The following is a 24,605-nucleotide window of genomic DNA, read 5'->3' as shown; positions in this document are numbered from 1 at the left end:
TCAAGCATGAAGCTCCAGTTGCTGGAGCTGAAATAGGGTGGGAGAGAGGGGTGAGGCTGGAGGAGTCAGCTGCAGCCAAACTGAGAAGGGCAAAGAAGCAGCAAGGGACAGGAGGTCTCAGGGAACCCCAAGAGTAGGTTGGGAGGGCCAGGAGGTTGTGGTCACGGATTGGGAGATGGAGTACAAGGCTTGAGAGATACAGCAGTTCTGTGTGATGGCCAAGGGTCAGGGAGTGGCTGTGGTCAGCAGGTGAGTGGAGTAGCCGGCCTCCAGGATGACAGCATCCTGGGGATGTGAGGAAGACCAGCCAGGGCCTCTGTCTGTCCTCACCATCAATCTCGGGATGTATGGGACCCCCCTCTTGGGAAGCCCTAGTGGCATGGGATGTGGTGGAATGAGCTGCCACCACTGGGGGGCACTGCAAGGGAAAGGAGCCCAGGCTAGGCAACCACGCCTCCTTTTCCTTCTCCTCCAGCAGCCCTCTGGGATTGCTCCCCAAAGGTACTGGTACTTCCGTGGAAGTTGGTCCCAGGCAGCCTTGGTAAGCAGTGCCCAGGCAGGGCTCAGGAGGAAGAGTGTAGGAAGGGGAAGCCCCCTTGGTTTCTGTCTCACAGCAGGGACCTAGCAGGGAAAGCCCACAGGTCCCAAAAGGAAAGTGGCAGCAGTAGTCCTCGGGGAAGACCAAGAAACCCCCATCTTCTCCCTGAAGATGGGAAATCCAGAGTGGGGCTAAGGGCAGGGCCGTGCTGGGAGGGAGGTCTGTGGTTGCTGCAGCACAGCCCTGACATCTGTCTACAGAGCAGAAACACCAGGATTATTCTGAGTCCCGATCCTGACCTCATACAATTCCAACCTGGCCACAGGCTGAGTCCTGACCCTGATTGTTGACTGAGCTCTTATCCCAGACTAAGCCTGAGCCGTGACCTGAGTCACAGGCTCAGTCAGAACCTCGGCCGCAGACCGAGCTCTGTGACGGATGTGGACTAATCTCTAAGTGCAACCCTGACTGGTCCCAAGCAGAGCCCCCAGGTCATTGATAGCTCTGATCCCAAACACACGCAGAGCTGGGACGTTGGCCCAGCCTTAGACCAAGTCCTGATCCTGGTTATAGACTGAATGCTAATCCTGGATCTGACTATCCAAAGACTGAGCTCTTGGCCTTCAACAAACCTGTTCTCTTCCAGCCCTGACCCTGGTATAGATTGAGCCCTGACTCTGTGCAGATTGAGACCCCACGGCCCCACACAAAGCCCCATCCCAGCCACCACTGAGCCCCGATTCCCCTGGCACTCCCTTCTTCAGCCACCTGGTAAACCAGAAGATAGTAAGGATGACTCAAAACCCAAGTGCTCTCTGATGGGCAGCCCCTTACCTGGCCATCCATCTTTTGAAGGACAGAGGGCTGGTGACGGCTCTAGGATGATAATGACAGAGCAGAGAAACAGGAGGGGGTTTGAGTCTCTGGGACCTACCAGCAAATAGAGTGGGTGGCTCCCCTAAGAGCGGGGAAGTGAAGGGAGGCTGGACCCGGGAGCTCGGCAGGGGGTCAGGAGCTGGGATTGACCGAAACTCCAGCTTCCCGCCAACCCCACCGCACCTCCCACCCACTCTGGGAAGGGAAATTACATTTCCCCATTTTAGCAAGGGGTGGTGAGGAGGGAAGACTGAGTGAATGCAAAGCTGAAAGTACAAGCAGGACGGAAAGTGAAACCGGGCACAGCCCCCAGTATAAGACTCCCCCTACCCGGGAGATGGCTGGCCAAAGAGGCTGGGCCCCGCCATGGGCCAGACGGCAGGCGACCTTGGCTGGCGTGAGTTTGAGGCCAGGGCTGGGGCCAGAGGGGTGGGAGGCTTGGTTGAGACTGGGCAGAGGATGGGAGAGCTTGACCGTGTGGATGGAGCCAAGGGCTGAGGGGCAACAACTTGGCCAAGACTATACAGGATACAGCTGATTGGAGGATGGGAACGAAGCTGGCACGAATGGGGAAGAGGGGTTAGGGGAGAGGGGTGGTGGTTTGGCGAGGGCGGGGTAGAGGATAGGACAGTTTGGCTGGCATGAATGGGGGAGAGAGGTGGAGGCGTGGTGGTTTGGTGAGGGCTGGGAAGAGGTATGAATGGGGAGAGCTGGGCAGGTGGTTTGACCGGGACCAGGACTAGGTGGATAAATGAAGAGTTTGGCTGGAGTGAATGAGCAGGCTCCAGACAGCCTGGCTGAGAACTAGAGCTGGCTAGAGGAAGAACAGCAGGAGGGGTTGGCACGAGTGGGAGGCTGGGGGCACAGAGTCAGCAGCCTATCTGGGTCAAGGGTTATAGTTTGAAGCTTGGAAGGAGGTTCAATCTGTAGTTGGTGACTGAAAGACTCAGAGGCTAGAACCAGGGCTGTAGGCAGAGGAGCAGATGGTAGGGCCAGAGTAGGGATCAAGGGCTGGAAGATGAGCACAGAACCCTGAAAGGCGGGGGCCAAGGGCCCAGGATTGCTGCAGAGGGTGAGGAGAAGCCAAGGGAAGTGTCTGGGAGCTCCAGAACTCCGGCAGGAAGTGGAGGGTCTGTAGGAAATGGCACAGCTCAGTTCTGGGTGGACGATATCCACCAGGGCCTTGGGGCACCTACTCTCCCTCAACATAGAGCTAGGAAGAACCCCACTCTGCCTTAAGTCTCTAGAATGCCAGAGTGGCCCCCAAGCCAGGGAGCCTGAAAGCTAGACATCGCAGGCACTGCCCGCCACCTCTGGAAGTCCATGGGGGAAGTGGAAGGACCCACTTAGTCTTTACTGAGAGGACATTTCAAGGGGCAGAGCCCAGGGGTTGGAGGTCAAGAATGGATAGGGAAGAGGCATGGAGAGGAGGGCGTGCAGGAGCGGACGTAGACCAAGGGGCCAGTTTTGGTTTGCGTTTTGAGGAGAATTGTGTAACGACCGTGATTGCTAGATTTCCTCTCCCTGGGGGAGAAACTGCTGAACACCGCCCTCTTCCCAGAGCACCCGCCCCACTGCCCCTCTTCCTTCTGTCCGGGAAACACAGGGCAGGAAGCTTTCCAGAAATCAGCTGGTCTGACTCTCCCATTTTACAAACGGGAGCCTGAGGCACAGAGATAATAAGCGACTTATCAAGGGAAGAATCTAGATGAGAAAGAGAGGTTCTGCCTCCCATTCCAGGCCCTCCTCCCCCTCTTTGTACCCCCTGCTCCTCCCACAGTGCAGAGTGACTCACCTCCCTTGGTGGAGGCTGGACCAATCTGTCCTTCTAACTCCCTGGGATAGAGCCTCCAGCATTGCCAGCCCACACCTAGGGCCCTAGGTCAGGCCATCAGAGCTGCCTGGCTAAGCCCAAGGAATCCTTGGCAGAACAGGATGTGCTCACTCCAGGGGAGGTGGCTGTCTCCTCTGAGTTCCCTGGGGGAAGCACACAGGTTCTGCATTTGGGCGGATCTGCAATCCAATCCCGGTTCCCTCACTCTCTGGCTGTGACCTCAAGCAAGTCAACCTCACTGAGTCTCACTTTCCTCATCTGCAAAATGGGGAGAATAACAGCACTCAGGCTGCCACACACAGTTATGCAGTTTGTTCACTGAAAAGACACTTGGCCAAGGGAGTTAGTGGGGGTCAAAATCCAGCCTGAGGTCTGCTTGCAAGGGTGGGTACTCTGTGCAGGGTTGTGTCTACCTGGGGGAAGGGGCACTTTCCTTTCATTCATACAGAGATGCCATATGGTGTCCTCAATAGCTTCCATCTCATTAGTGGTTTTAAAGGGTCTGTGAGAAGATGCACCGTGCTTGCCCAGAGGGCAGGCTCAGAAAAGGCACGTTCCTTTCCTTCTCCCAAGTTCTTCTTAAACCCTCCCTTCATCTTGCCCACCCTCTCCCCATCTCTCCAGGGCTCAGTCTTTTGCTGCTCTCCTTGCTCCTGGCTCGAGCTGGTGTATGGGGATTCCCAAGACCCCCAGGGAGGTCCCCCCTGAGCCTGCAGGAGTTGCAGAGGGAGTTCAAGGTCAGCCTGCACCTCGCCAGGAAGCTGCTCTCCGAGGTTCGGGCCCAGGCCCATCGCTTTGTGAGTCTCCCTAATGCAACTGGCTCTGGGGATGGGCAGATCCTCAATGCCCTCTGGCCCCACTAACAGACTTTGCCCCACAGGCTGAATCTCATCTGCCAGGAGTGAGCCTGGACCTCCTGCCTCTGGGAGACCAGCTCCCTAACGTTTCTATGACCTTCCAGGCCTGGCGTAGCCTCTCCGTGAGTTGGGGCAGGGCTGGTGGGGTGGGGCAGGTGAGCTGGCAATTAGGCTCAGCTGGGTGAATGGAGATGAAATTGGGGATTGAATTGAAGATGGATGTGGGGATGAACTGAGGGATAGAATCTGGATGAGGTTGAGCATGTTGTTGGATACAAAGATGAAGCTGGAACAAAGAAATGCAGTTAAGAAGAAGGTAAGAGTGAAGCTGGGCATGGAAAGAGGTGGGGACAGGAATAGAATGGGATTGGGGAGAGAGATTATTATGGAGGAGGGATGGAGTTGGTGTAGAGATGTGAATGGGGATAGGTTAGGGTTGGGAAGAAACCTGGGGATGAGAGTGAAAATGAAGTGGAGGATGGAGAAAGGACAGGGATTGCTAGTGAGGATGCGAGTAGAATGAGGTTGGGATAGAGTTGGAGATGGGATGAAGAGAGAGTGAAAATGAGGCTGGACATATGGAGGAGGGATGGAATTGGGATTAGGAATAAGGAGAGGAAAAGAGTTTGGAGACAGGATGAAAACAAGTGAGGAGATGGAGATGGGATGGTAGAGAAGGGAACAGAATGGGGTTGTGGATAGAGAGTGATAGGACAATGGAGATGGGGTTAGAGTCAGAGCTAAGTTTGGGCATTGGACTGAAAATGAGTTTGGTAAAGGAGATAAGATAGAGGTCAAAGATAGTGGAGATGGGAATGGTGGTGAGCATAGGAAGGGAGTGGAGATGGAGACGGGGTTGAGGATGAAAATAGATACGGAGATGGAATGGAGATTGGATTTGGGGATGTGAATGGGACCCAAAGAGAGATGGAGTTGGGTTTGAAGTGGGTCATCCTTGGCCTGTGAACCATTCCTGACTCCCTCCCTCTCCTTCCACAGGACCCAGAACGACTCTGCTTCCTCTCCATGACACTTCGGCCATTCCATGCCCTTTTGGGAGGGCTGGGGAGCCAGGGGGGCTGGACCAGCTCAGAGAGGATGCAGCTGTGGGCCATGAGGCTGGATCTCCGGGATTTGCAGCGGCATCTCCACTTCCAGGTAGAGTGCCCACCCACCCTCCTCAACCCCAGAGACCAACACATGAAATTGAGGCTCATTGCTAACATCCCCTGGCCACAGGTGGGATAAGTCGGGAGGAAGATACTCCAGATCCTCTGAGTATGTGTGTGTGTGTAGCTGCACCGTGCCCTGGCTCTGCCCCCTCGACCTCTGCCTTCTTTCAGGGTCTTAGCCTTAAATGAGAGAATAGCTCTGAAGCACCCGAGACAGCATGTGGCTTCAGCAGGCCCTGCAGCAAAGTTGCTTCCCTTCCCCCTCATTCTCTGACATCACCAGATCCTCCTGAACATTTCAAAGGAAAATAGAAATTTTACCGTTAACAAAAGGAGAATAGAAAATGCAAGCAGCATAAAAACTAACTATATCACCTTTATGCTCATTTCTGATCCTAGGACGACCCTTAAGAGAGGAAATTCCGGAGCCCAATGCCCAGGGCAATCCTGGATGAGTGAGCTATTGCTCTGTGAGCATCATTTTGCTCTATGACTTTCATTTCCTTGAACGAAAAACTCAGGCAAGACACATAAGGTGATGACAGAAAGGAAGATCTGAAGTAGGGGTTGTCAGGGGAAATCACGATCTTGTGGTGTCTGATGTCATTCTGTACCACCCGGCACACAAAGGAATGACGATTCACTCAGGGTCTCAGCCTGGCCATTCCCTGACCCGTGGGCTTCTCCTCACAGGTGCTGGCTGCAGGATTCAACCTCCCTGAGGAAGAGGAGAATGAGAAGGGGAAGGAGCTGCTCACAGGAGCTCCAGGCAGCCCCTCACAGATGTCAGTCCAGGTGTCCTGGCCCCAGCTCCTCTACACCTACCAGCTGCTGCACTCCTTGGAGCTTGTCTTGTCTCGGGCCGTGCGGGACTTGCTGCTGCTCTCCCAGGCTGGGAACCCAGCCCAGGCCTTGGGGTGCCCCACACCCAGCTCCCAGCCCTGATGGAGTGAAGCCATCCATCCCCCTTCACTCTTTAGGACTTTAGGACTGGAGTCCGGGCCAACAGGACAGCCTCCAGCTCATTTGCCTTAGACAAGGCAGGACTCCACCGGCCTCCCATCCCAGACCCTACCCAATAATTTAAGGCCCCTCCAGTCCTTGCCAGATATTTATTTCTTGGATATTTATTTATTGTTTAGGGAAATGATGGTTTATTTATTGTTTCAGAGCTTGCTAGTCATCCTTGGGTAGGCTGCCATGCAGGGTGCCTAATAAAGCACTGTCACCCTCTCTCTGCCTCGGCTTCTTTTCAGAGAAGGGGTGGCCTGACACCCAAAGGGGGCCTGGAATGGAGTCTGCAGCCTCGGGACCTCAGACCCTTCTCTGCTCCTAAATTTTGCAGATTCCTGGCCCACTTTCCTCAACTCTGGCTTGCTCAGCTGGTGGTTGCCACAGTAACTAGCAGAGCTCTGAGGCCGAGCTCCCATTTTGGAAGCTCAAGGTGGCTGGTCTGCTTCCCAGCAAAGTGATGGCAAATGGAGCTCTGTAGGCCCTCCTGACCCATTTCCTCTGGGCTGGCTTCAAGCCCCGAGGTTTGTGTTACTCCTACACAGCTCTCTGAGGCCTCGGGGAGCAGGCTTGGAGGTGGGCGGGCGCGGGGGCAGTCAGAGAGGGAAGGCTACAGGGTGAACTGTCTCAGTCACCTCAGTCCTCCAGATAGGCGAGGCAGGTTGGGGAGGTAGTCAGGACGGGCCATGAGAGGGGGTCCCGGTGGGGCAGGTGGTCCGTCAGCTGCCCTGGAGACTCAGACTCTTTAAGTTCATAGTTCTCACAGACATCTGGTTCTGTCTGCTCCATGAATGACACACCAAGAAACTAAGGCCTAGAGAGTGGAAGAGGTGCATCTGAAGTGGCAGGGGGGGCCAGCCTGGTGGTATAGTGAAGTTCATGTGCTCAGCTTCGGCAGCCCAGGATTCGTAGGTTTGGATCCCAGGCATAGACCTACACACCACTCATCGAGCCAGGCTGTGGCGGCATCCCACATACAAAATAGAGGAAGACTGGCACAGATGTTAGCTTAGGGACAATCTTCCTCACCAAAAAAAGCAAAAAACAAACCAAAGTGGCAGAGGGAGTCAGGCTGAGCAGGGTTCAGCTGAGCCTTCTGACCCTCACTCAGGAGCTGGCTCCCAGGGTCTCGGGTCCCATTCACTGGGGCTTTGGCTGGCCCATTCTGGCTTGCAGTTCCTGCATCATGCCGAAGTGTGCAAGGCCAAACCTGTAGATGGAAGACAGGCCACGGGAGCTGGTCTCCGGGTGTCCGCAGCCTCCTTCCCAGCCCTGCTGTCACCTCACCCTGTGCTTACCCGTGTCCCAGGGGCCTTCTCCTGGTCGGCACTGGGGTCCCTTCAGGCCTTGGGGGGCTGGGCTCTGGAGGTTCCTCTGGCTGGAGAAGTCTCTGCTCAGGGGCTGACAGCTCTTCTTTGAGTGGTGGGCTAGGAGGCTCCTCCTGCTGCTCAGGGGCAAGAGTCCGTCGGAAAGAGGGCCGGCAGCGACGCTGTGAGGAGCTACGAGAGAGGAGTACACGGCTCCTCGGGACAGAGACATCCAGGCGCGACCCGGGGAGCAGGGCCTATAGGGAAGAGGGCACAGAGTACTAAGGGGCCAGCTTCGAGATTCTGCTCTATCTGGCCGTGGACCCCACCTGGAGCCCTCACCTCATTCCAGCTGCCATGGGCATCCCCTCCAGTACTTTCTGCAGACTTGGCAGGTGGCCCAGGCTCAGCCTCTGTGTGGTCCTGGTTTGTTGACTGGCCCTTCTGGCCCTGGACATCCACCAGGTTTTCTGGATCAATCTCCTCAGCCTCTGCCCTCTGGTCTCCAGTCACCTCAGCATCCTCCACAGCAAGGAGCCTTCGTGCCTCTGCCTCAGGGTGGTGGTCCCCACACTGCCCTTCTCTGCCTTGCCCCTGCTCCCTTACTTGCCACCCCCCAGCCTCTTTTTCCAACAGTGTCTGCCCTCCTGGGAGCCCCTTGGCCTCCACTATGTCCATGGTCCCCTCTGCTCCTGCTGCCTGGGAGCCTGAGGTAAAGCCATCCATCCCACAGCTTCCTTCTGTCATGGTAGGTTCCCCAACCTCTGCCTGACCTCCCCAGGGCTCACCCTCCCTGGCCTCAAAATCCTCTGCTTGGCCACTTCTGCCGGTCACCTCCTCCTCTGCTGAGCCCTCCAGGCCAGACTCCTGCTCACCTCTGTTCTCTCCCTCTGCAGCCTCCACCAGCTCCTCACCTCCCCCACCTTCTTCTCCCCCTTCTGAATCCCAGCCTCTCCCAAATGTTTCCCCAGTCTCTCTTTTGGGCCCTTCCCCAGCCCTGGCAGTCCTTCCACAAAGAGCTGCCTTATCATTCACAACCTCAGCAGCCAAAGAACTGTCCCACATGTCCTCGCTGTCCTGGAGGCTCAGAGCTGCCTCCTCCAGCCTCCAGCCTGTCTCGGATGTTTGGTTGGCCCCCGAGGGCACTGCAGCCTCCAGCTCCTCATCCTTGGTTTCTCTGGCATCTGACTCTCCCAGTGGCTGGCCTCTCCCTGCTTCTGTCCCATGCCTTCCACCCGGTTCCTGGCTCTCTGCTCCAGCGGCCTCTCCCTCCTCTGCTCCACACTCTGCTTCTGGTAGTGTAGACTCTTGGCCTCCTTCAGCCTCAGCCTTCAGTGCCTGGCCTTCTGCAGCCTCCACCTCTACCTCTTCAGCATCTGCTTTTTCCTCCTGAGAGTGTCCTCTCTCCACATCCCTCCTCCTCCTCTGGTTTTCCCAGACTTCTGCCTCAGAGGTATCAGGCTTCACATACCCCATGTTACTAGGATATTCCTCCAGGCTCCCTTCTGTCTCCTCTTTGCTCAGGGCTGGAATACTCCAGAGCTCTTCCTTACATGCCTGTCCTTCCTCAGGTTGCTCTGTTGGGGTCTTGGGACCTCCTGTCAGCTCAGGCTCCTGGCCTTCACTGACTACGTGCTCAAGGCCACCCCACTCCACTCCTGATGCTTCTCGATCCATCTGAGCCTCCTCCTCACTCCTCTCCCCCATGAACTCCTTCTCAGGCCTGGCCTCTGGGGTTGCCTCCAAGTCAGTATCACCTTCAGCCTCATTTGCAGCTTTGTCCTGGGGAAGCTCAGCCTCTGCAGCCTGGCAACTCTGTCTCTCTTCCTTGGCCTCCTCTGCCTGCACCATCTCCTTCAGACCGGCTTGAGCAGCCCTGATCTCTGAGTCTTGCCTCCCCTCAGCCTCTTTCCCACCCTGATCTGCCTGGATCTCAAAGCCCTTCCCAATTTCCCCCTCTGACTCCTGGTATTCTGCAGCCTCTCTTCCCGCTGTCTGGTCCTTAGCCACTTCTTTCACTCCCTCAGTTTCCAGGGCCTGGGTCTGTTTGGGGAACAGGCTCACCTCATCCTCTCTATTCTCATCTCCCTCCTCCTGGTCTCCCTCGTAAGCCTCCTGTAGGGCCCAGACTCTCCCAGTACCCTCTGGGATCCTTTTTCCTAGGACTGCCCCATATTCTCCCTCTCCAGCTCCTAGGAAGTCAGCCTCCTCCCTGCCTGAGGCTGCCCCATCCTCAGATTCTTCCCCTGGTTCCTGTGTCCCCTGCGCCCTTGTAGTTTGGCCATCCCCCACCACTACCACCACCTCTTCTTCCCTCCCAGCCCCTTTAGCCCCAGGACCCTGGATCTCCTCTGCACCTGCCTCCTTGAGTACCTGCTCTGTCTCCCTGGCATCCCCTGCCACCTTTTGCCCGTCAGCACCGGCCTTCTCCTCACACTCCCTGTGCCAGGTCCACTCTGACTCCGCCCCTCCAGCCACCCCTGGCTCTCTTGCCCTGACCTCTTCCTCCTCCTCCTCCTGTTCCCAGGTTCTCAGTGTCTCCCTTTTGTTCACTTCCTGCTCTTCAGGTTCGTGGCTCTCCTGGGCTTGGCTGCTCCTGTCTTGACCAGCCTCAGACCCTGTCTTGGACTTTTTCCTGGCCTCCAAGGGAGCACTTGGCTCCTGGCACCTGGTGGCCTTGGCTGCCTCCCAGGCTCCAGCGTGCTGCCTATCTGCTTGAGACCCATGGGAGCTGCCTTCTCCCCAACCCCAGGTCTGTTCTGTAGTTGAGCTTCCCTCCTGGTCTCTTCCAGCCTCTCCTGGCCTTCTCACCCCTCCATCCCCCTTGCTTTGGCTGCTGCCAAGGTCCCCCAGGGCCTCCTGGGCTTCCTCTTCCACAGGCCTCCCCCGCCTGTCTGCAGCCACCTCCCCCAGTTCCTCAGCTGCCCCCGCCTCCCTCTTCTCTACAGTGGGGACCTCATCTCCCATAAGGTAGGAGACAAAGGCACTGAAGGAATCCTAGAAGAAAAGGGGGAGGGGGCAAAGGCATTAAGGGGAGGCCCAGCCCTCTCTCTGGGGGCCCTGTACCAGAGAAGCTCAGGATAAGGAAGAGGGCTTCTGGGATCTGGAAAGAGAAGGAGAGCAGGATCTTCAGAAGAAATAGGAAAGGGCCTAGATTAGGGGTATGTGGATGTTTGTGGAAGTGAGGGGACTGAAATACAGAAAAGAATGGGCTAGGAGGCTACCTGATGCTGGGGAAGGAATCTCGAGTCTGAGGAGAAGCTCAAAGGGAGGAGGGAAGGAGAGGCCCCAGGGAACAGGGTGAAAGTCTCTGGCATCCCTTTGCCCTTCTCACCAGTGCCCCCCTCAAGGCCTGATGCAGCCCAGGGAGATGTAGCTGGAGGAAATCCATTCTTTCTGTTCTGTCTATGTGTCCAGAAGGCTGATAATGACTGTCCCCACCCACCAAGAAAAGCCAGTCTTCCCCAGGACCTAAGCCACTTCCTCTTCCCCTGCCTCTCCCTGACACATCCCCACCCAGGCCCTGCCCACCCTTTGCAACGCCCTCAGCAGCTTCCAGACTAGGCTGGGGAAAAGGGTGTGTATCACCCAGGGAACTCAGGTGCACCTTTAGAGCTAAAGGGCAAAGGAGGAGGCCAGGAAGAAGAAAGTGGGAGCAGGAGAGCTCAGAATGGGGGAGAGAGAGGGTGCATTGCATGTGGCAATTGCAGCTCAGCTGACTCAGGTCTTGTATTCACACCTCAGCCATTTCCGTCTCCCCCCAAGCCGCAGCCACTCTGTGAGAGGAAGCTGGGGTTTGTGGTTCCTGTTTTGCCTGGGGACAAGGAGTAGGAGTGAGGAGGGGGCTGGTGAGAGCCCTGGCTTCTCATTTCAGCATCATTAGTGCTTCCCCGAGAGGAAGAAGGGACTGGATTGGTGACTCCAATGCCTGTTCCCTCGTCTGTGGTCATTCTTGTGAAACAAAACTTGGCTAAGCTTTGTATTGTGGTTATTTGTATCTACCTCCCACCCTCCTGTGAGTTCCTTGAGGGCAAAGGCCCTGTATGACATGTTGCTGAATTTCTAGATCCCTGCATGGGTGGTAGGACCCTAATTTTCATTGGTTGAGTGACCTGGGAAGCAGACCAAAGGGGGCACATTTCAAACAGCAGTCTGAATGCCTGGTGGTGAGAAAGAGCTGGTAGAGTTGGGCACTAGTCGTTGGAAGTCCAAAGGAGAGATTAGCAGGGGAAGGATGTGATGAAGAAAATTCAGGATGCTGCTTTACCACCTAGAGGAAGGTAAGAGAATCAACTCCTTATTTGGGACCACATGAAGTGACCTTGATGTGCACCTCTTCCCCTAGTCCCATCTCAAGCCCCACTTTCCTAATTTCTTTTCTTTTCTTTTTTTGAGGAAAATTAGCCCTGAGCTAACATCTGCCACCAATCCTCCTCTTTTTGCTGAGGAAGATTGGCCCTGAGCTAACATCTGTGCCCATCTTCCTCTATTTTATATGTGGGATGCGGGCCACAGCATGGCTTGATGAGTGGTACCTAGGTCCATGCCTGGGATCTGGGCCAGCAAAGCCCAGGCAGCTGAAGCAGGGAGTGAACTTAACCGCTGTGCCACCAGGCCGGCCCCTCCTAATTTCTAACTAGGGGAATTAGATGAGATCACAGAATCAGAATCTCGGGCCTTAGAATCAACTGGTCTGAGCACCCTTGATGCAGGCATGAATCCTGAAGCAGCCTTAATGGCTCCTTGCCTCTGGTGCTCTATTTCTTAATGCTAAAAGGGCCTCTGAGGTGACCTTCACGTCTCACACTGTATGATCATCAGTTAAGTTTCCTTTTTTGTACCTCAGTTTTCCCATTTGTAAAACCGGGGCTTGGACGACTACTGTGATATTCTTTGCTTCTAGGATAATTTGGGAGAAGGGATCACTGAACTCCTTGGATACTGCCAATAGATAGTTCATGAAATCCTCCTAAGTGGGTGTTATTTTTATTTTTGGTTTCTAAACCAATCTAAGGGCAACAGATAGGAATAAGTATGACCTGAAGCTGGCCCCCTTTGCTCCCAGCCAGAAACAGGCCTGTCTGAAACGAGTAGCCAGGTGACCATATTTGTTTCTGGCAAGAGAGGGCCTAGAGAGGAGCTGAAGCTGCTAACAGCCATGATTAGTGCTGGCACGATACGGTCAAGGTCTCGGGCGCTGCTAATCTAACGTCACCGCTCTTCTTGCCGATATCACTTGCTCCACTTTTAAACCAGTTCTTCGAGGGTCCCCCTAGTATGTCTCTGCTCCATGTCCCGAAGCTGGGAAGTCCTGAAACAAAGCCATGGAGAAGACCCGGAAGTGGTGAGGACCTCCAAGCACGTGATGGGAGACCCGCCTGTGCTGTCACATGACCCATCAACCTGGTGTTCCCGGGACAGGAATGTTCAGAAACTCTTAAAGGTACAAGCTGCCCGGCCCCCTGCTTTAGAGGGGGCGGGGGCAGAGTCCCACGGGTGGGGCGTGGTGGGGCGTTCCAGGGGGCGAGATGGAGCGCGGAGCGTGATGGATCGGCGGGCGCGAGTGCAGCAGGGAAGACGGAGCCGGAACTGGCCAATGAGGCGTTGATCTTCTCACCTGTCGCAGACCCTCATCCACCCTATCGGAACCAACTCTGAAATCTCGCTGACGCTGGACCCTTCGGGAGACCAGAACTTGATGCCATGGGAGGCTGTGCGGGCTCGCGGCGGCGTCTTTCGCATTCCGAAGGTGAGTATTCCCGCCCATCCTCAGCAGATAGACTGCCTCGGCCTGCGATCTTCCTGACAGGCTCGAGAACTGGCTCGGCCCCTGGAGAACACCTCTGGGGCCATCGTGCACCTGAGAGTGGGGTGGGGTCATGCCCACTTCTCGCCCTCGCAGAGGAGACCGCCCCGGAACCTCGGCCCCCTCTGCTGGACCGTAAGGGCGTCGATTGGAAGAACGCGGTGGGCTTCTGGTGAGTGGCCTGAAGAGTTCAGCAGAAGTAAAAATGGGATGGGAAAAGGGAGTTGAGCTGCGAAAAAGGAGCTGAAGCCACAAATATTTACTGAACCAGTTTGCCCTGCAGCCTGTAAGTTTCCCTAACTTCACTCATTTACTTAGCACCCTCACGTTTTGGCCAGATCCCCATACCACCTGGAGGATTACTTACTTCATGTTTTTACTTCAACCAGCCTTTCAATTTGTAAGTACATAGATTTTTTAAAAGAAAACTTTAAATCACTACTCGAGACGGAAAGCCAACATTTCCCTAATACATGTTTAAATAAATACATCGCTACTTTTTGAAAGATCATTCATCTACCTCCTAAATCATTCAGATACTGAGCCTTGGAAAATACTTCTCGCACTGACCTAAACATCCAGGTCTTGCATGGCAGATTGGGCTGGAGGTGACTTCCCATGGGACTCTGGAAGAGTCATATAATCCTCTAAGCCTCGGTTTCTCAGCAGTAAAATGAGAAAAGCAGTAGTAGCACTTCCTAGGATTGTGAAAAGGACACATGAGATCTCTGGTGCTGGAGCCGCTTTCCTTCCCATCACTGAGCACAGCACTGGGAGATGAGAGTAAGTGAACAAGATCCTTCATGGATCGTGAAGGACTTCGGTATGACCTTGTTTTGATCCCTACAGCACTCTGTGAGGTAGTCAGGAGAGAAATTTGTATCCCCATTTTACACATGAGTAGGCTGAGGCTGCTCAAGTAGGAAGTGGCAGACTTGGGACCTGAACATAGTCCTTTGGGTTTCAAGCCCCAGGATGTTTCTACTATACTGTAGGGCATCAGAGACACTGGAGCAGTGGATGAGAAATGCCCCAGGAACTGAATCATGGTGGGAGCTTGGAGGAAAGAGTCGTCAGGGATGACTTCCTTCTCTTCATGGGGGAGGTCTCAGAGATTAGATGTAAACCCAAGTCTGTAATCCCACAGACCATATTTCTAACCCTAACACTGAATGAAGATGGGGTCTGATGATAGAGAAAAAAGAGGGAGCTGATTGAAGGCACAGGTAAAGGGGAGGTTTTGTGCTAGGACTGTGGATAGATTGTAGGCCTGAAAGGAAGTTAAGATCTGTTCTTATATGTCAATTATATCTCAATAAAACTGGAGGAAAAAATCTGTCTTGCTCACTCCAGGCTCCTGGGCCTTTGCAACAACTTCTCATACGTGGTGATGCTCAGTGCTGCCCATGACATACTTAGCCACCAGAGGGCACCCGGGAACCAGAGCCACGTAAGTGACGCTCTCTCCTACCACCATCATATTTAGTCCCTAGGTGAAGATGAGGGAGTCACCCTGGGGCAGAGGCCCCCTTGAAAAAGTCGTGGAGGTGCTGGTCGGGTGGCACAGGGGTTAAGTTCGCAGGTTCCGCTTTGGTGGCATGGAGTTCACCGGTTCAGATCCCGGGTGCGGACATGGCACTGCTTGGCAAGCCATACTGTGGTAGGCGTCCCACATATAAAGTAGAGGAAGATGGGCACGAATGTTAGCTCAGGGCTAATCTTCCTCACAAAATTAATTAATTAATTTAAAAAAAGAAAAGAAAAAGTCATGGAATGGGGTGGCCAGGGGGTGGGGCAAGGGGGCTAAAATTCCCAGTCTCCCAGACCTCAGAGCAGGAAGGGTCTTTAAGAATCATTGGGTGCCAGGTGTACAAACTCAGTTGTTGGCTGGGTAGGACCATGGTCTGTGGCAGGGTTTTTTAATCTCAGCACTGTTGACATGTCGGGCTGGATAATTCTTTGTTGTGGGGCTTTCCTGTGCATTGTATGTTTAGCAACATACCTAGCCTCTACCCATTGGATGCCAATAGCATACCACACCCTACCCCCTCCAACTTGTGACAACTAGGAATGTCTCTAGACATTGGCAAATGTTCCCTGGGGAGTAGAATCACCTTCAGTTGAGAACCTTCTGTCTATGATGAGCTGGAAGGCACATGGCCAAGGGGAGCAGCTGCCATTTTGCAGATCCCGCAGGGAATTTGGCTTAGGCTTAGGGTTAGGGGATCAGATTTTCTGGAAACTCAAATTTCTTGATGAAAGCTTTTGAATGTGTTACCCAAATAAAGTCCATTTACAGGGCCGTCTTTGGCCTGTGGGTCATTAGCTTGAGGTTTCTATGGAAACCTCCCTGTCCCCATTGTGCACATACAGAAACTGAAGTCCCAACAGGCCAGTGTTGACCCAAGGTCATGCTTCACGTTAGAGCAGTGCTGGGACTGGAGCCAGGCCCTGTTTGTCTGTACTCCTGCCTCCTTGGGTGAAAGACTTTCTTCTCTCCCATCAGGTGGACCCAGGCCCAACGCCCACCCCCCACAATAGCTCATCTCGATTTGACTGCAACCCTGTCTCCACGGCTGTGAGTACCCATCTAGTCCTCCCCTTATCCAGGCCCTGTGGGTCTACACACCACCTTTACCCACTCAGCACCTAGCTGGGACTGTCCTGATTGTAATAATTAAGACTGCCATTTACTGAGCCCTTTCTGTGTGTAGTATATTGTGTGGTCATTTAATCCACACAATAGTACTGTGAGCTAGGCACTATAATCATCCCCATTTTTCAGATGGGGAAACTAAAGCTCAGAGAATGTGAATGCCTTGACACACAGCTAAGGAGCGGCAGAGCTGGGATTTGAACCCAGATCTGTCTCACTTCAGATAGCAGATAGTTTGTAGCAGGTCTAATTGGCTAGTCCCTTTCTTTCCTTGGCCACTTGGTTGGGAGGTTTGTCCCTGGGAAGTTCTGGGGTTTCACTCTGTTCTCTTGTCCTAGGCAGTGCTCCTGGCAGACATCCTCCCTACCCTTGCCATCAAATTACTGGCTCCTCTTGGCCTTCATCTGCTGCCCTACAGGTCTGGTAGGGGTGGCAGGAGGAAGGGCAGGTGGAATCTGAGAGTGGGGAGGCTGGGAGGGTAAAGGAGGTGGGGGGAGGCCTGGGGAGCTGAGAGCAGAAGCTGACTTTTCCCTTCCCTCCCCTGTCTCCCCCTCAGCCCCCGGGTTTTTGTCAGTGGGGTTTGTGCTGCTGGAAGCTTCATCCTGGTTGCCTTTTCTCATTCAATGGGGACCAGCCTGTGTGGTAAGCGTGAGGTGTTGTGTCAGGTGAGGGGCCCAGAGAAACCACAACAGAGCATTTGTGGGAGTGGTCTCCCCAGCTTCCCAGAGGAAAGGGATTATTTTTGTAACCCTCAGAAACCTGCTAGGACTGTGAAATGAGGTCAATTTGGAGGGGCAGTTGGGGAAGATGGAAGGAAGTGGATGGATTAGATGGAGATTGAGATGAGCAGAGTCACCAAGACTCTATGAAGAGGGCGGAGGAGGTGTCAAGGATGAGTTCTTGCTCCTGGTTTGACCACTGGGTGGATATAGGTCTCATTCCCTATGAGAGGATGGGCAGAAGATGGGGTTGGTTCATCTTCAGAGCTGGAGCCCAGCCTGACCAAGGGATCTGTTTTTAGCCCCTCTGAGCTCATGCAGAGGTGGCCATGGCCAGACATCTCAGGGGACTGGGGCTGTCAGGGAAAGGCTAGCTATGCTGTGCCTGTCCTCTCCCCAGGTGTGGTCTTGGCTAGCATCTCATCAGGTCTGGGGGAGATCACCTTCCTCTCACTCACCGCCTTCTACCCCAGGTAAGCAGGCAGAGCAAGGATGAGGGAGAGGAAGTCCCACTGCTGACTTTGGTCCTTCTTAGTGCTCCTATGTTCTCCTTCTCAGGGCTGTGATCGCCTGGTGGTCTTCAGGTACTGGAGGAGCAGGGCTGCTGGGGGCATTGTCTTACTTGGGCCTCACCCAGGCTGGCCTCTCCCCACAGCACACCCTACTGTCCATGCTGGGTATCCCCGCCCTGATGCTGGCCAGGTAAGCAGCCCTGGGCTGGGAGGAAGGGGGGTTCACAGAGAGAGAACTTGATCATGATCCCAACCTTCAGATCCCTACAGCCTTGTTAGGAGGGGATGTGGGTTCTGGACTCTGACAGGCCCAGGTTTGAGTTCTGGAGCCATGACTTGTTAGCTGTGTAGAGTAGGACGAGTTGCTTCACCTCGCTGACCCTCTATTTCCCCATATGTCACCGGGTGGTAGTTCTCCTTGCTTCCCCATGAGGTGACTTTCGTGAAGCATCCAATATATTGTGGTTCCCAAGATGATTTGAGGGGGACAAGGATGGACTTTATTTTGCTAGTTTTGTGTGTATTTCCATGTGTATTAGGAAAAATATTTTATCTAGTGAATCAAACCTGTGATTTCACAGATCATTGCTTAGGACAAGGCCATGCAGAAAAAGTGAATCAATTTAGAGGAAAATATTAAGTAAAAAAGATTGTATACAGGAGGAATGTGGATATGGTGAATATCATGAAGGCAAAACATGAGTGACTGAAATTTGGGACATTCTTGCCCAGCACAGAAGGAGCACATAGTAAATGGTAGCTAGAGCAATCATTAGAATAGTAATGACATGGAAACAGAGCTGACTCGCGTGGTGTGAGTCAGGAGTCAGAATGAGGGCCCATGGGTAGAAGCAACAAGGAGACAAATTTCAGCCCAAGAGAAGGAAGCCTTTTTCCACAGTTGGAGCTCTCTGGCCGAGGATCACATGCTTTGGGGGAGTGTAGAAGTGAGGGGATGGCTGCCCTGGGAGGGAGTGGCCTTTCCAGCCCTGCAGAGGCTCTTTGATTTCATCTCCATTCTGCCCACTCCTAGCTATTTCTTTTTGCTCACATCTCCTGGGCCCCAGGACCCTGGAGGGGAAGAAGAGGCAGAGACAGCAGCTCGGCAGCCGCTGATAAGCAGTGAGGCCCCCGAGTTGAAGCCAGGTAGGAGACACAGTTGTTCAGAGGGGTCACTTTCTCTCTCTGAGTTTTAGTCTCTTCCTGTCTACAGTGGACGCAGTCAGGAGGGGAAGGGGACGGGCGTGCTGGGTATGGTAAGAGCCAGTCACATCTAGTTAAGAAATACTCATTGAGTTCCTCCTATGTGCCAGGCCTGCCATTCACTGGGGGTGCAGTAGCGACTAAGACAAGGAAATGAGATGGATTCGTAAACAAATAACAGAGTCAGAAACATGTTATTTTCACATATTGCTTAAGTGCTGGAAGAACATAACACAGTTTTGTGCTAGAAAATGACAACTAGGGGGCAAGGGAGAGGGGCCTTAGAGAAGGTGGTGGTCCATGAAGGCCTTTTTGAAGATGTGTCTCTGGGCTCAAATATGAATGACAAGGAGTCAGCCCTGTGGACATTAGGGTGAACAGGTTCAAGGCAGAGGGAACAGCAAGTGCTAAGGCCCTGCAGTAGGAATGAGCTTGGCGTTCAAAAAACAGAAGGGGCCGATATGCCTGGGATGGAGATATACAGCCCTTGAGCTGTACAGGAGCCATCCAGAGGTCTCACCTGGTTAGTTCATTTTTTTTTTTTAATTGTGGTAAAATATATGTAACATGAAGTTCACCAATTTAACCATTTCTGATTGTACAATCCAGTGGCATTACGTGCATTCACACTGTTGTGTCAGCTGGGTGATTCTTACACACCAGCACCCCTTCGCTGAGTCAATGTGCCCATCTCACCTGCCCTTCTCTCCCTGCTCCCCTGCAGACTACAGCCCAAACCTCTCCCTTCAAGAAAGATGGACCGTGTTCAAGGTATGGCTAGTGGCTGTGGCGTGTGCCCTGTGCCCTGTGGCCAGCGCCTGTCTCCCAGCCTTCTTCTCATGTCTTCTGACTCTTCCAGGGCCTGCTGTGGCACATCATCCCCTTGGTCGTGGTTTACTTTGCTGAGTATTTCATCAATCAGGGACTTGTGAGTGAGGGCTCCTGGGAGGGGTGTGGAAGTAGTGATAGAGGAGGACCCACATATCCCCGTCCGGCTCCCTGTCTGTTCTTTACTACAGTTTGAGCTCCTCTTCTTTCGGAACACATCCCTGAGTCACGCTCAGCAGTACCGCTGGTGAGAAGAGTGAGGGTGGGTGGCGGGACGGGCAGTGGGCTGAAAGGGCCCCTTGATGATAAGAATGGGGGTTTGGAGGGGCTGCCCTGCCGATTAGGCTGCGGAGGGGCCTCCTCCTACTCCCTGCCCCTATCTAAGGTATCAGATGCTGTACCAGGCTGGCGTCTTTGCCTCCCGCTCTTCTCTCCGCTGCTGTCGCATCCGCTTCACATGGGCCCTGGCCCTGCTGCAGGTACCAAGACCCTCGCCCTCACTCCCTACCCACCTTGGCTCCCAGTTTCCCTGGGCCCCGAGGCTTCCCTCCCTCAGCAGGAAGTATTTATTGCACATTGTCATGCTCTAAGCACAAGGAACAGAGGCCAGCAAGGCCCTGTGTAAAATGTGTGACCTCAGGAGCCAGACAAACCTGGATGCAAATCCCAGCTTCTGTACCCAGTAGCTGTGTGACTTAGGGCAGGTCTCTGAACCAGTCTGAGCCTGGTTTCCTCATCTATAAATCGGGTGTGGCCAACATCTACTTCTCAGGGTAGTTGTAGGAAATGGTGATGAGAAGAATGAAAGAACAAGATTTTGTATTGTGTTTAATCAGCTAGAAGCACTTAATGATTATTTGCACAAGCTCATGCCGAGACACAGGCTTTCAAATAATGTTGTAACAATAAGAAAAGGTACAGGGGCCGGCCCGGTGGTGCAGCAGGTAAGTTCGCACGTTCTGCTTCTTGCCAGTTCGGATCCCAGGTGCGGACATGGCACCGCTTGGCAAAGGCCATGCTGTGGTAGGTGTCCCAAGTATAAAGTAGAGGAAGATGGGCATGGATGTTAGCTCAGGGCCAGTCTTCCTCAGCAAAAAAGAGGAGGATTGGCAGGGCTAATCTTCCTCAAAAAAAAGAAAATGTTCACTCTGTTCTGGATTGTTAATGATAATAGAAGCAGTGACGTTGTAGTCAATGGGTTATTTATCTCAAGATTGGTGAGCAAATTGAACCACACACAGCGAAAGTAGTCTAAAGCTTTAAGTAAACAGACACCATTCCCTACAACAGTCTAACAAAAGTAGTTTCACAGAACCAGCATCCACTGTTTCTAGGTCGCATGTCTACAGCCCTTGAAGGTCACTTAAAATAAACCTTCAATGATTACGGGAGAGTCCTTTGTTGTTTTTAGTAAACTTAATTCAATTCTATGATAACAAGATAAGAATAAGTATAAATTACACTTTAATGTTATGGCAATAGCAGGTAAGTGTTCTCTTTCTTCCTTTTTATCTTAAGCAGGACTGCCAGCTTAGGGCTTTGTACCCCCGAAGTCCCAAGTTGTTGTGTCAACACTTGTTTTTTTTTTAAAGATTGGCACCTGACCTGACATCTGTTGCCAGTCTTCTTTTTTTCTTCTCCTTCTTCTTTTTCCCAAAGTCCCCCGGTACATAGTTGTATATTCTAGTTGTGAGTGCCTCTGGTTGGGCTATGCGAGATACCGCCTCAGCATGGCCTGACGAGAGGTGCCATGTCTGCGCCCAGGATCCGAACCCATGAAACCCTGGGCCGCCGAAGTGGAGCGCACGAACTTAACCACTCGGCCATAGGGCTGGCCCCTGCGTCAACACTTCTTAACTCAGGCTTCTTCATGAGATTCAACTAAAATGTGTAGCTTATGATTTTAGCTATAATTTTAACCAAGGCTGCTTCGTAGAAATAGGGACTTATAATCATTTAATTCCATTACAGAAAGCGCCTAGCTAATGCCACAGATGAAAGTGTTTGGAGTGTTTCACCCATCACATTAGTATTACCAGGGCATGCTTTAAATGCAGATCACCTCAGACTGAATGAATTAGAACCTCTGAGGGCGAGGCCTTGTGGGTACCAAGATCCCCAGGTGATCCTCATGTGCATCAAGCGTGTGAACCACCGTGGTGACCTACACACTGGGAAGGCAACCCTGTGGGCTCAGGGCTGGGATAGCGGGATCCCCTGAGGGGCTGGGGCACAGAGGAGGGACCTACACCCTCTCAACCTCAGCACTACTGACATTTGGGGCCGTATCCTTCTTTGTTGTGCGGCTGTAGGATGTTGAGCGGCATCTAGTGGCCTCTATCCACTAGATGTTGGTAGCAAACCCCCCCCCTCTTCCCCGCCCCGGGCAATTCTGACAACCAAGACCATTTCCAGACGTTGTCAGATGTCCCCTGGGCAGCAAAATCACCTCCGATTGAGAAACATTGATTTAACCATAGCCTCAGGATGGTAAAATGGGGGGAACCCTTGGGAGAAGGAAATGAGATCATGGGAGTGAGAGTGATCCTGATCCCAGCTGAGGCTGTGAGTGGTGGTGACTAGGAGATGCCAAGTGAGGGGGGGTGGATAGCATTCCCAGCGGTAGGAGTGACATGAGCACAGGGCGGGAGGGGGAAGAGACCTACAAGGCCTAGGGGGCTGGGAATGAGGTAGGGAGAAGGCTTCACCCAGATCCCAGAGTCTGGGATGCCAGCTGGGTGTTGGGGTTGATCTAGGCCTGTCAGCTCTCTCCCTCATCAGCGTCTCCCAGACCCAGGGGCCACTGGACAGGGTGGCAGCCTCCCTTCCTGTCTGCCTCTGGTCCCAGACTCAGCCCTCCCCTCTGCCTGCACCCACAGTGCCTCAACCTGGCCTTCCTGCTGGTGGACGTGTGGTTTAGCTTCCTGCCAAGCATCTACCTTGTCTTCCTGATCATTCTGTATGAGGGGCTCCTGGGGGGTGCAGCCTATGTGAACACCTTCCACAACATTGCCTTGGAGGTCAGCACCAGCTGGGCGAGGGCAGTGGGTGGCCTCTCTGGGAAAGCCCAGGGCAGAAGTGTCTAGGACAAGCCTCACCCGTGCACCCCACCCTCCCCAGACCAGTGATGAGCACCGGGAATTTGCCATGGCAGCCGCCTGTATCTCCGACACTTTGGGGATCTCCCTGTCAGGGCTCCTGGCCCTGCCTCTGCACGACTTCCTCTGCCACCTCTCCTGACGTTCCGGCTTCTTGGGACACAGAACACACTGACCTGGGCCTGCACTGATGGGCAGTCAGGTCAGACACCTGGGCCCACAGCCCAGCGCCCATCCATGAGCTCTGACCCTGGACTTCCCCGCACAGCTGGGCTGCAGAAAAGTGCTGATTCCCCTTTGAGCGAGGGGCAGCAACCTTCTCCTGCTCCCATGCTGGTCTCCAGGAGTTTGTTCCTAACATTATGGCTTCGGAATAAATGCCTATTTTGTCAATTGACTCTTGTGCCATTTTTCTCCTTGAAAAAATTTTTCTTTTATTATAAAAGTAATACAAGCCCACTTTGGAATGTATACAGGAGAGTGTAAAGAAAGCATTTCAGCAGATTTCTACCTAGTCTTTGAGGCTTTACTTATTTATTAATTCATTTATTTATTCATTGATTCATTCACTGTATGAGGCAATCTATACACATTTTTTCCCAACATATAAGTTTTCAAACAAAGAAGTTGAAAGAATTGGGACTCAAGTCTGCACCACCTGAGTTCTGCAATGAACATTTCACTATAGAGGCTTTCTTAAGTACCCAACTTTCTGTCCAAATCAGTCCATTCGTCAGTCCATCTTATTGTTGTGATGCATTTCAGAGTCAGAGGCTGGTTTCAATGCACTTCCCTCTAAACACTTCAGCATGCAGATTATTAACTAGAGTCAAGTATTTTTGCAGGGTCCTTTTTTGGGTACAATTTATACACAGTAAAATGCACAAATCTTGGGGCCGGCCCCGTGGCTGAGTGGTTAAGTTTGCGCGCTCTGCTTTGCAGGCCCACGGTTTCACTGGTTCGGATCCTGGGCCTGGACCTAGCGCCGCTCAGAAAGCCGTGCTGAGGCAGCATCCCACATAGCACAAGTGGAAGGACCCACATTGTCTTGTTAACATACAGATTGCTGGGTCCACACCCAGGGGCTCTGACTGAGGAAGTCTGGGGTGGAGGCCAAGAATACGCGTTTCTGTCATAGACCCAGGTGCCGCTGATGCTGCTGTGCTCGGCACCACACTTTGAGGACCACTGAATTATACTTTTCATTTAAAAAAATTCTTTATAAGCCTTTCTTTTTCTTTCCACTTCAAAAAACTTAAAAGTCTGCTATTCAGGCCAGGAACTGTTTTGTAGGCTATATAAAAATAGGTTTCATTTTGATGAGTGCATAATATTTCATCACAATGGATCTTTACAACTGAGTCATTCTATTAATGTTGGCCGTTTAGCTTGTTTCCATTTATTGTTATTATTAAAAGTAACCCTTTGTGCATTAGCTATTTTTTTATACATGGAGTATTTCTTTAGGATAGATTCTCAAAAGTGAAGTTGGTAGGAAGGAGTATCTTTTAGGTTGTTGCTGTGTCACTACATTGTTTTGTGAAAGGTTTTTTGTTTGTTTTGCCAGTTTACATGCACCAGTTGTGTGTGTGTGCTTCACAGCACTGGGTATAATGATTTTTAATTCTTTGCTAAGTAGATGAGTGAAAACACATTCAATCTTGATTATTTTAAAAAACTTTAACAGCTTTATTTTATTTTTTTATTTTTGTAGGTTGTTTTCTGCTTTTTTACTCCCCAGATCCCCCAATATATAGTTGTATATGTTAGTTGTGGGTCCTTCTAGTTGTGGCATGTGGGACGCCGCCTCACCGTGACCTGATGAGCGGTGCCATGTCCGTGCCCAGGATCCAAACCGGCGAAACCCTGGGCTGCCGAAGCAGAGAGTACGAACTTAACCACTCAGCCACAGGGCCGGCCCCTTAACAGCTTTGTTGAGATATGCTTCACATAGCATAGAATTAGTTTTCAGTATAATCAAACATATGTGTGACCATCACCACAATCAACTTTGGAATGCCTTTATCACATCAGAAAGAAAGCCTGTACCCTTAAGCTATCACCTTTCATCTACCCATAGCCGTAAGAAACCACCAGTCTGCTCTCTGTCTCTATGGATTTCCCTATGCTGGGCATTTCGTATGAAAGGGAGTCATATAATATGTAGTCTTTTGTGACTGGCTTCTGT

General features: G+C 52.6%; 3 protein-coding genes across 5 annotated transcripts; 2 read left to right on the top strand and 1 right to left on the bottom strand.

The window, feature by feature from the left end:
• The first annotated feature begins 1,698 nt into the window (after nucleotides 1-1,698).
• IL27 (interleukin 27) lies at nucleotides 1,699-6,314 on the top strand. The gene is made up of 5 exons (XM_046667344.1): nucleotides 1,699-1,811; nucleotides 3,873-4,045; nucleotides 4,129-4,227; nucleotides 5,105-5,263; nucleotides 5,971-6,314. Exons 1-5 carry the CDS (start codon nucleotides 1,781-1,783, stop codon nucleotides 6,220-6,222), a joined length of 714 nt encoding a protein of 237 aa, XP_046523300.1. The 5' UTR covers nucleotides 1,699-1,780; the 3' UTR covers nucleotides 6,223-6,314.
• Nucleotides 6,315-6,375: 61 nt separating this feature from the next.
• APOBR (apolipoprotein B receptor) lies at nucleotides 6,376-11,112 on the bottom strand. Its single transcript, XM_046667340.1, has 4 exons — nucleotides 10,930-11,112; nucleotides 7,938-10,592; nucleotides 7,587-7,852; nucleotides 6,376-7,498 (listed from the first exon to the last, which is right to left on the bottom strand). The coding sequence occupies exons 1-4, from the start codon at nucleotides 10,984-10,986 to the stop codon at nucleotides 7,429-7,431; spliced, it is 3,048 nt and encodes a 1,015-aa protein (XP_046523296.1). The 5' UTR covers nucleotides 10,987-11,112; the 3' UTR covers nucleotides 6,376-7,428.
• A 1,683-nt stretch (nucleotides 11,113-12,795) lies between these two features.
• On the top strand, nucleotides 12,796-22,814 carry CLN3 (CLN3 lysosomal/endosomal transmembrane protein, battenin). 3 transcript variants are annotated; one of them, XM_046667342.1, is made up of 16 exons: nucleotides 12,796-13,038; nucleotides 13,222-13,344; nucleotides 13,498-13,573; nucleotides 14,755-14,851; nucleotides 15,908-15,979; nucleotides 16,396-16,475; nucleotides 16,614-16,699; nucleotides 17,177-17,249; nucleotides 17,335-17,478; nucleotides 18,322-18,434; nucleotides 19,216-19,262; nucleotides 19,351-19,419; nucleotides 19,511-19,566; nucleotides 19,705-19,798; nucleotides 22,199-22,339; nucleotides 22,440-22,814. In XM_046667342.1, exons 2-16 carry the CDS (start codon nucleotides 13,299-13,301, stop codon nucleotides 22,557-22,559), a joined length of 1,314 nt encoding a protein of 437 aa, XP_046523298.1. In that variant the 5' UTR covers nucleotides 12,796-13,038; nucleotides 13,222-13,298; the 3' UTR covers nucleotides 22,560-22,814. The 3 variants fall into 3 exon arrangements, with proteins under 3 accessions (XP_046523298.1, XP_046523299.1, XP_046523297.1); XM_046667341.1 differs by lacking the exon at nucleotides 12,796-13,038 and having other exon boundaries at nucleotides 13,086-13,344; XM_046667343.1 differs by lacking the exons at nucleotides 12,796-13,038; nucleotides 13,498-13,573 and having other exon boundaries at nucleotides 13,085-13,344.
• The last annotated feature ends 1,791 nt before the right edge of the window (nucleotides 22,815-24,605 follow it).

This window comes from Equus quagga, chromosome 7, assembly GCF_021613505.1.
Source record: "Equus quagga isolate Etosha38 chromosome 7, UCLA_HA_Equagga_1.0, whole genome shotgun sequence".
NCBI classification, from domain to species: domain Eukaryota; kingdom Metazoa; phylum Chordata; class Mammalia; order Perissodactyla; family Equidae; genus Equus; species Equus quagga.
The sequence above is the reverse complement of the archived record's forward strand: the minus strand, read 5'-3'. Positions and strand labels throughout refer to the sequence as shown.

What these genes read in the sequence shown, in the direction of transcription:
- IL27 (XM_046667344.1), top strand. Translation starts at nt 1,781, where the DNA reads ATGGGCCAGACGGCAGGCGACCTTGGCTGGC. An exon ending in GGGCCCAGGCCCATCGCTTT is followed by an intron (nt 4,046 to 4,128) that starts GTGAGTCTCCCT and finishes TTTGCCCCACAG; the next exon opens with GCTGAATCTCATCTGCCAGG. An exon ending in AGCGGCATCTCCACTTCCAG is followed by an intron (nt 5,264 to 5,970) that starts GTAGAGTGCCCA and finishes TTCTCCTCACAG; the next exon opens with GTGCTGGCTGCAGGATTCAA.
- APOBR (XM_046667340.1), bottom strand. Translation starts at nt 10,986, where the DNA reads ATGGATTTCCTCCAGCTACATCTCCCTGGGCTGCATCAGGCCTTGAGG. An exon ending in CCCATGGCAGCTGGAATGAG is followed by an intron (nt 7,853 to 7,937) that starts GTGAGGGCTCCA and finishes TCTTCCCTATAG; the next exon opens with GCCCTGCTCCCCGGGTCGCG. An exon ending in AGAAGGCCCCTGGGACACGG is followed by an intron (nt 7,499 to 7,586) that starts GTAAGCACAGGG and finishes TTCCATCTACAG; the next exon opens with GTTTGGCCTTGCACACTTCG.
- CLN3 (XM_046667342.1), top strand. Translation starts at nt 13,299, where the DNA reads ATGGGAGGCTGTGCGGGCTCGCGGCGGCGTCTTTCGCATTCCGAAG. An exon ending in CTTCATCTGCTGCCCTACAG is followed by an intron (nt 16,476 to 16,613) that starts GTCTGGTAGGGG and finishes TCTCCCCCTCAG; the next exon opens with CCCCCGGGTTTTTGTCAGTG. An exon ending in CTCACCGCCTTCTACCCCAG is followed by an intron (nt 17,250 to 17,334) that starts GTAAGCAGGCAG and finishes TCTCCTTCTCAG; the next exon opens with GGCTGTGATCGCCTGGTGGT.